Source organism: Plasmopara halstedii (assembly GCF_900000015.1).
Source record: "Plasmopara halstedii genome assembly, contig: Scaffold_658, whole genome shotgun sequence".
NCBI classification, from domain to species: Eukaryota; Oomycota; class Peronosporomycetes; order Peronosporales; family Peronosporaceae; genus Plasmopara; species Plasmopara halstedii.
Genome location: NW_020187575.1, coordinates 1,844,930 through 1,854,176, shown reverse-complemented (window position 1 = coordinate 1,854,176; position 9,247 = coordinate 1,844,930). Strand labels below are relative to the sequence as shown.

The 9,247-nt window shown below is 44.7% G+C and overlaps 2 protein-coding genes across 2 annotated transcripts; one reads left to right on the top strand and one right to left on the bottom strand.

Moving 5' to 3' along the window:
* Positions 1–356: 356 nt before the first annotated feature.
* On the bottom strand, positions 357–5,360 carry PHALS_13533 (uncharacterized protein; the record flags this gene model as incomplete). Its single annotated transcript, XM_024729310.1, has 10 exons — positions 357–3,128; positions 3,198–3,764; positions 3,826–3,876; positions 3,951–4,099; positions 4,166–4,223; positions 4,287–4,334; positions 4,405–4,572; positions 4,641–4,896; positions 4,949–5,248; positions 5,326–5,360. 10 exons carry the CDS (start codon positions 5,358–5,360, stop codon positions 357–359), a joined length of 4,404 nt encoding a protein of 1,467 aa, XP_024579700.1.
* A 105-nt stretch (positions 5,361–5,465) lies between these two features.
* PHALS_13532 (eukaryotic initiation factor 4e) lies at positions 5,466–7,399 on the top strand (the record flags this gene model as incomplete). Its single annotated transcript, XM_024729309.1, has 9 exons — positions 5,466–5,487; positions 5,625–5,725; positions 5,805–5,849; positions 5,916–6,098; positions 6,160–6,296; positions 6,357–6,673; positions 6,873–6,945; positions 7,013–7,202; positions 7,259–7,399. The coding sequence occupies 9 exons, from the start codon at positions 5,466–5,468 to the stop codon at positions 7,397–7,399; spliced, it is 1,209 nt and encodes a 402-aa protein (XP_024579699.1).
* Positions 7,400–9,247: the final 1,848 nt, after the last annotated feature.

Sequence of the window (9,247 nt, the reverse complement as noted above, 5' to 3'; positions counted from 1 at the left end):
CGGTGGCTGGTACCGTCAACCGCGGTAGTGACGTCATTGGCGCTGGTCTTGTAGTAAACGACTGGTCGGCTTTTTGCGGCCTAGACACCACATCGACTGAGATTTCAGTTGTCGAAAGTATCTTTAAGCTCCAGAATGCTCAGCCAACCAGCATTGCTTCAACCATGCGGAGCGCACTCATTGACTCAATGACTTAGCTGGCAGCAAATAATTGCGAAGCGGAAAGGGAAAAAGTCGATATCTAAGTCAAGCAGACACAGGGTCAAGATCATGGTCTTGACTGTGTTTATTTAACCACATGCTTCAATAGATTCTTTGGCAACCAGATTAAATTTGTTGAGTTCGTTTCTACAGTACTACGTTTTTCTCATGTTTGGAGGATCTGAACTTACACTAGTCGACCGAGCTAATGTGGGCTCCTGCAGCTGTGCGATCTCATGGAGAATTTCATCCAGTTGACGCTTAAATAAGGCGATTTCGTCATTTTTGGCATGGATGGCTGCGCGATGGGCACGTTCGCAACTTAACTGTTCCAGATGTGTCGACGTCAGGGTGCGATCTATTACGACTTGAAGCTCGGCCTCCCGCAACTTGTACTTTTGCTCAAGAGTCGCAATCTTTAGGTCGAGAGATCGGTACTGGACCAATGACGGCGTGCGTGGTAGCTTCAACTCATTACGCAAAGCCAAAACCTCTTTTTCAAGATTGGGTATTCGCTGTACCTGTGTTGTCAGACAATGATTGCTTTTCTCGGCTTCGTGAAGCAGCTTCTCGAAACTTTGCACCTCGCGTTGAGAGCCCGCGAGCTGGACTTCCAGAGCGGTGGTTTTACCTGTAAGCTCAATAACTTGCTTCTCAAGTTGATTGATTGTGTGAGAAGCAGATGCATGCTCGCTGTTTCGTGCTTCACGAGCTGCGTCCAGGTCCTGCTTCATTTGCATTAGCTCTGCTTCCTTCTGCTTGTCAGCATTTTTCAGCTTGGAAGGGCTATTCAACACTATGTGCGTTTTATCAGTCTCCGATTTAGGCTCTCGACCCAAGTTAAACGTTTGCACAGCTGTCAACGAATGTGCCAGTCTGGCTCGTGCATTTTCGCTATCTTCCAACTGTTTCTTCAAATCGTCAATTTGATCTACAAGCTCTGGCTTGTACTTTCTGTCTTCTTTCGCAGGCGAATTATCTACAGATGAATAACCGAGTTGCCTTTCAGCTTCTAGCTGTTTCACCCTTGCTCTCTCATCCTTTATCAGTGACTCCTGTTCGTGTAGCTGCCACTGCAAGTTCGTAATTAACGCAGCAGAATCAGCATGCTTTGGAATTTTTACCTGCTGATTACTCTTAATTTGCTGTTTGCGCAGAGATCGATATTTAGCCTCCCACTTCCGCTCCAATTCTTTTATCTTGTCCGTATAGAATTGTCGTATTTTCGCCAGTTCTGCGTCAGAAGTTCTCGCTCGAGCCGTATTTTTAGACGTAAGTCCATACCCCATTGTCGCCTTTCTCAACTGTTTGAGCTGCTTCTCCTGCTCCGTCAGCTTTCGTTTATACTGCAACAAAAGCTTCTCTTGCTGCTGACGAAAGCTTACTAATTTTTTTTCGCTTATTTCATGTTCTTGCTCTATCTCGTGAGATAATGCAACAATCTTGTCCTGGTACTCTTGCTCCAGACAACGGATCTTGGACTCTTCATCTGCACGACGTGTAGCCAGAATTAGATTTGTCAAGCTGTCTGGATGACGTCGCCGCATTGCTCCTTCAACTTCAGCGAGCCGACTCTCCAGTTCTTGTATACGTCGAATATCCATCGGTGACCTTCGATGCGACAGAGAAGGAGATGGTTCACTAGCTTTATTGTTTGCCGGAGCTATGGAGTCTCGCGACCGTGCAGCAACCTGCCGACGAAGCTGTCGCAGTTCATCGTCTTGGTCATCCAGTAATCGCTGATTCTCTACGTACCAATCCAGCTTTTTCTGTAAGACAGCTAAAGCCTGAAAATGCTCTTTCTTGACAAATTCCAGCTCTTTCTGAAGCTCTCCAGCATGTTGCGCTTCTTCTGCCACTTCAGTCAAAGCAATACCTTCGTAACGACACTCGAGCTCGATTTTGGCTTTTTTGACACGGTCTAGCTCCAAAGTCAATTCGTTAAACTTCTGTTGGTGAGATAACCGAAGTCCAGCAAGTTCCTCCTGAAGGGACAGAGCATGCGCTTCTGCCGCGAGCCGACCTTCTACTGCAGCACGATACTGATATTTTTTGCTAGTAAAATCACTACCCCTATCAAGCGTCGCTAGCTCTCCAAGTTGCTTCTGTAATTTCGCGACTTGTCGACGCAAATCTTCATTCGCTTCATGGATATTATAACGACAATCACCTTGCACTTGTTTTAGCTGCTGCATAAGACGCTCATTCTCCTTCTGGAAGGCAGCGATCAAATTATCTTGAGTTTTGATCTCTTTCTGAAGCTTTTCAAAAGCAGCTTGAGATGAATGCGGCAAACTGTACATCTTGATGCCCTCAACCTCTGCATCAGTCACCGTTGAAGCGGTGCGTTCGTTGCTCGCTGCATTTGCTGTGGTTGCCTTGATGTATCTTTTTAGCTGCAAAATATGGCGCTGAGCCTGCTGAAGACGCAACAGAAGTCCGTTTTCTCTTGCCGTCTTAATTCGCCGTTCTGCATCTCGTTTTTCTCGTACATTGACGGAAGTACGTACGAATTCGTCGATTTCTCGTTGGATATCTTCATTCTCTGCCGTAAGATCTGCATTAAACGAATGTGACAGAGGCTCGAAAATGGGAGAAGGGAAATCAGCTACATCCATGTTTCGATAGCCTCCTGCTACTTTAAACTCAACAGGATGCACACGACCACTCAATGGAGAAGTTAATGCCTCTAGACTTGGTGGGATAGGCGAAACGAAGCGCAGCGAAGCAACTTGGTTCTCGATCTGCAGAAATTTGTCAGCAGCTGAGGGCAATCGGTAACTTTTTTCGATTACGGTCGCTGACTGCTGAGCAACAGGTCGTATTGATTGCTTTGAGTCAACCACCGAGGTACACAATGTAAATTTCTGTATTTCTTGATTATCGTCTTCAATGTCATCTAACGGTGGAGGGGGCGGTGGTAGACTCTACACCAATACATTTTTCAGATTCTTGAGGTTATTTTGCAGACACTAGCATACATATCGTTGACGTACGGAAGTAAGAGAAATTACATCTCTGGACGAACACGTGGCTGTTGTTACGGCTGTTGGATGTACAGTCATAAACTTTTCCGTAACGGTAGGATTCGCTAAAGAGTTTTCAAAAGCGTCCTGCGTCTCCAGCATCAGCTCATGTGAAGGACCTTTTTCTCCAACCTCTGCACCGTTTAATTGTGTGCTGGAAATGCCGTAACTTGCTAGTAGGTCACTATTTTTTGAGTCCATACCAACAAGCAGGTCTGTGGCAGCAGGGAGGTTCTGGGTCTCTACCTCAATAACTTGAACCGATTCCGAAGAAACATTGATTGAAGCTTTGTTTCCAGCTTCAGATTCCTCTTCAAACACATCTTCTTGGTAGTTGTCACTGTCATCAGTATTTGGTGTCACGTGCTTGCCGTCTTGCGTAGAGCTGATTGTATCACCTTTGAAATTGCCGCAGTGATCCAAATTTTGTGCCTTTTGTGCTTCATCCTGAGCTGGTTCATACGCGTCATCACAAAAGCTATCACCATAATTCGCATCTTGTGTTGTCTCTACTTCGTCCTGGGCTGTAGTCTCAACCTGAATAAGGCAGCTACATACTTTATCACGCAAAGACGCGATGAATTTCAAACAGCCGCACCTGTCCTTTTATCTTTGTTGACGGACTTTTTGGTTTCGTATCATCGCTGACCTTTTGACATAGCATTTAGATGATTACTAAGGTTGCTTTCTACCCACAGGACGGCAGCAGTTTTGCAAACATACCTCGAAGTCTTCATCGTCATAGCCGAATGTGTCGCTTTTGGACAGATTCAGTTGCGACTTCTGGGCGTCCACCTTTTCCGAATTGCTGTTTTCAACGACTTCGGACTTAAGAAAGGTCATTTCTTGTTGCTCGTAGCGCGATGGAGTTCCTAGCAATGCAAAAGGCTACTAAGTGAGGGCAGAGATGACGATTCTCAAACGTTAAAGGGACGTACTAATCTCACTTATAAGTGCATCTCGGTTAATAGCAAACTGTCCACTGTCAAGGCTGGACTATATGAGTTTAATACACGAAGTTAGCGACTGATCATTGTCGTAGACTCCAAAACGACACACAATAGAAAGTCTTGGTTGCTCAACTTTTGGCTTCATCGGGATGTGAACCTATTGCAATGAAAACACTCTGGTGAAGATATGCTTTCAGCGCAGAAATATTAGCCAGTTGCAGCCGTACCAGAAAATCTGCAGACACCACCCCCAGAGAATCAGATGAACTGGAGCGATCCTGTTCATTGCAAATATCTTTAATACCATAACTGTCATCTTCCTGATTAGCTTGGTCGATTCTTGGCAAATTTGTATCAATTTTCGCAGATGCCGCTACATTTTTTTCTTCAATGTTCTAGAACAGAGCAGAAGAACTTAACTAAAGAACCATCCAATTGTCTGTCTAAATGTACCAATACTGACTGTGTCATTAGATTCATCATCGTCGCTCTTCTCGCTCGCCTGCCATTGCGAACTCCCTGTACGTTTTAAGATCTCTGCAATTCGATCGTCCATTGAAATTACCGCACGTTTAGTCACTGCTTTGATTGCATAATTATCCGATTGATCATTTTTTTTCTTCTTTTTATTTGCGTTAGAAGAGCGTTTGAAATCGTGATTTTCTGTTGCATTGCCCGAAACCACTTGCAAACTTATATCAAAAGCATATGGATCGGTACTGAAGCCACTTTTAGTTTGAAAGATCAGTATTGTAATTAATACATACGTACCCGAAATTCTCTCGTTCACCGCCTGGTCGCGTGGAGTAGTTGTCATAGTAGCCTGGGGGCTCTTCTTCATAGTCTGAAAGCTGCTTCCTATAAGATTTTTTACCATTTTTTTTCTTGACAGAGCTCTTGGTCTTACTTTTGCTTTCAGTCTTAAAAAATTTACTCAGCTCTGACGACACGAGGGGTCCAGCAGTAGCTGCAGCGACTGCAGAAGCGGACGAGGATGTATCAGCTCCAGCCGGCTTAAAGTTACGTTTTGCTGGCTTATGTAAGTGCGAGTCTTCGGCTTTATGCAGAAGCCTAGGAATTATGTGGGTGCCATTACACGTCAATAATCACGTAGGTAGCAACTGATGATATTGATAAAAGCACAGCACCTTTCAAACTCTCCGTCTGAGTCGGATTCCGACATGCTTCGGTCGGTGATTTTTAGAAAGGAAGTTTTATGTACCGTACAACTATTTCAGTTGTGTACACGCAATATTACGCGGAGAGGATTCGACGCTTATTTTGCACCATGGGGACCGGAAAGAACAATGGTACGTGACTGCAGTGTAGTACCGCTTTTTTATCTTGATTGAGTCCATGCTACCGTGTAAGCCATTTTGGCCGGCTGCACGGTGAAGGAGGTGAATAACATCGTGCTAATCTGAGTATTGTTTCAATATTACGACAGGTGATGGGAACCCTCCGGAGAAAGAGACGATAGAAACACCCCTCCAAAATATGTACAGCTTCTGGTATATCAAGCGCAGCACCGGCAACAAGGCTGTTAGCGTATGACAATGTTTTGTTTCGCTGTAACAACGCATCAATATAATTAGGCAATTTCGCACTGATGCTGCGGTGTTCTCAGGAAAGCTATGAAAAGAGCATTAAAGGGATCGGCGACTTCAAGACAGTAAGAAAGTCGTGACCTTCAGTTTGTTTTGAAATTTGATGCTGTTAAGTAGTGCGTCACCTATAGGTTCAAGATTTTTGGCAGCTGTACAACCACCTAGTGCGGCCAAACGACCTTCCAAATACCATGGACTACCACCTTTTCAAGACAGGTATTAAGCCTATGTGGGAAGATCCAGCTAACCGACGAGGTGGCAAGTGGATGGTCCGCCTTCGTAAGGGCATAGCCTCGCGTTATTGGGAGGATTTGGTGCGTGAATTAACTTAAAATTTGCTTGTTACGATTGAGGACAAATGGAATTATGGACTAGGTGTTAGCGATAATTGGCGAGCAATTTGACGTGGGCAACGAGATCTGTGGTGCGGTTATTTCAGTTCGATACAACGAAGATATCATTTCGCTTTGGAACCGAAATGCTGACAACAATGAAGCATGCTACCGCATTCGGTAGGACAAAGATTTTCACTGAAGTTACCAACTCATTGACGAACTGAAATCTGAACTTAGTGATACAATGCGAAAAGTGCTCAATCTACCGCAATTTGTTGCGCTAGAATACAAGCGCCATGACATGTCCTTAAACGATAACTCTAGTTTCCGCAATACGACCCTGTGGCGCCCAGACAAAAACGATAGCAACAGCCGTGAAAGTACAGCTAATGGTGATCGGGCGTCTTCAAGCGCACGTTACTCACGTGGCGACAAGTCGACAGGGCACCAGCGATCCGGTTGGAGCCGTGATAGCAAACGTTCCTTTAACAAATCCGACAGCAATGACAGTGGCGAGCGACGTAGCAGCAAAACAAGTGATGCAAAGGGCGAAGGTGATCAATAGGAACGAATCAGCTTTCGTGAAAGCAACGGTGGACACTGGATGCTTTGCTGACGATCAATGTGCACAATACGAATTATATTCGCAGTTTTAGTTTCAGTCACTCTTCTTCGAATACGAAAAAGACACGCACCGGGTCCTAAAAATACAAGCCATTCTATTCTTGTACTCAATTAAGTTTGGCATCGAAGAGAGTATGGAGCAGCAAGCTCATAAAGCCCGCAACAAGGGTGTTGCCATCTCGGCACTAATTCGTGATGGCATGTGTGCCGTCCGCAGTTGAAATTCAAATTTCATTAGTATGTCTGACACTCTGTTGTGTAGAGCAAAGGCGCTATCGTCTGCACGACCCTTATCTAAATGCCTCTCTTGAGGAGGTATACCAGTACATTACAACCAGAATTGATCCGATATTGACCCAAGTGCTGGAAGAGGTACTATTGTACCAGCCAGATCAAACTGCAGATTTTCTAGCTCATGCCGTGCGAGGGACTTTGGACGTTCAGAAGTACAACTACGTGGTACGTGGAGAGTGCTGAGATCTTCACTCCAGTTTGATCGTCGTATCTTTGTGCAGGAGCTTAAGCGACAGGTTTATTTTGATCGCAAGGTTCGACACCTTATCATACTGGCGACTAATAATGCCATTCGCGAGCGGCCTACTGACGTACAAGAATTCCTCGCAGCAGTTTTCGAGGCTCGATCCAAATTTTACTAAGGTAGCGGTGATGAATTTAGCAAGCACACAGCTGCCATAAAATCGACCGTCACTTGAAATTTGTGTGTCGTTAAAAGCATTGTGCATCCGCTATATTTTGCAGGGACTTGTAATAAAATGATCAGATTCGTGATGAAATACAATGAGTACCTATTTAAACGAGTCTTATTGACAGTGCGATGACCTACAAATTGGCAAGTGCTTCGCTGGTCGAGCCTGCTACGGGATGCTGTGCACCTTGCAAATTGAGAGTATTAGGTCAAAGAGTCCGCACACAAACGCACAAACGATCGAACCGTACGCTCCACCAAAAGCGGAACAGAGAACTTATTCAGTAACTTAGATATTAGTGTTGCTCTCAATCTCGAAGTATTGACCTTTATATTTAGAATCAAGTCTTGTCTAAACAAATACTCTTTATGTATCTGTTTTATTATTTTCAATAATAAATCTATGTGTGCTGGGGGCTGGCAGCCCATGCACCTCCTTTACGGACTCGCATCGTTTTCATCAGTACAACTGTTTGAAACCTCCGTGTGTGCGCTGCACAGAAGTGTGAAACAGTAGTACACTTGCTGCAACGGGGCTGCCGTGGCTCTTTCGCCTTGCTTAAGGTCGGTGACCTTCGTGCTATATTTAGAACAAGTACGAGCTTAGCAGATCGCAATCAACAACCTTAACGCAAGGCTAATTAACTCTAACGTAAACTGTATTTCTCGGTTTTATGGAAAAAGCCGCCATAATCTAAATCTATAGGGTCTCCTTTCTATTTAGCAAAATCTAATTAAATGTACGACTAATGGCTGTTCCAGCCACTACTGACTTCTTGTTAAGGTGTAGCCACACCATCTTGTGGTCACACCATTTTATGTAACCCACACCACTGTGTGATCACACCATCTTGTGTGACCCAGACCCTTCATCCAGGGCACGTGAACCCCGTTACATTTGCACCCAGTTACACCCTCCCTCACCTAGATGAGGACCACCTCGGGCTTACACCTGATTTTTTTACATGATATTACGCAGACGCAAACGCTAAATGAGCACTTGCGGAGCTGGAAATTTATCTCTCCACCACCTGCACATTACAGTGCCTACCCTTATGAGCCCCGTCCACAATCGACATTCCTATTTATATGACTCAACGCGGCACCGTCGTTAAGCCTGCCGACCTTAAAAACGCTCTTGGCGATAAAATTGAGTTTTTTATATATGAAAATGATCACAATGATTCGCCAAGTCCCAACCCGACAACATCGTTTTAGTGAGAGACATACACCAGAGCTGTTCACTTGGAAAATGAATTTTTAATGCCTCTCCTCATCCGACGTCCTGTGTTTCGCACGACAAAAGTCATAAATAGGTGTGTGCTAAGTCAACACTTAGACCGAACAACTGTATCACCAAACGATTGAACGTTGCTAGTACATAGACCAGTCACGATGGCATAAAATGCCACTCCTAAGGTATTTGTCATCCTTTGACATGTTCGTAGCGATTAGAAAGGTAACACTGTGCCCCGCCAGCATTCAGTAATTCGGTTGAGGACACCCGAACAAAGATCAGTCGACCATGCCGTTCTGTAGCCCGTCATTTTTCATCGGAATTTGCGTCAAATAAACTGGCTGAGTTTACCTTTTTATATGCCTCTCGGCCCAACAAATGATATGCGCATCTTTGAAGACAAAAAGTGTCACGATACTCCCTCCAAAACTCGAGATAACGTCCAGCTCGTTCCCAATAAGCTGGCTCAGCGGGCGGAGTTTTCTCGTTCGATATCTTTCGATAAAGCAGACGTCAACTAGGACGTCCCTTAATGCAACATCAACGTCAAAGTGGATGCTT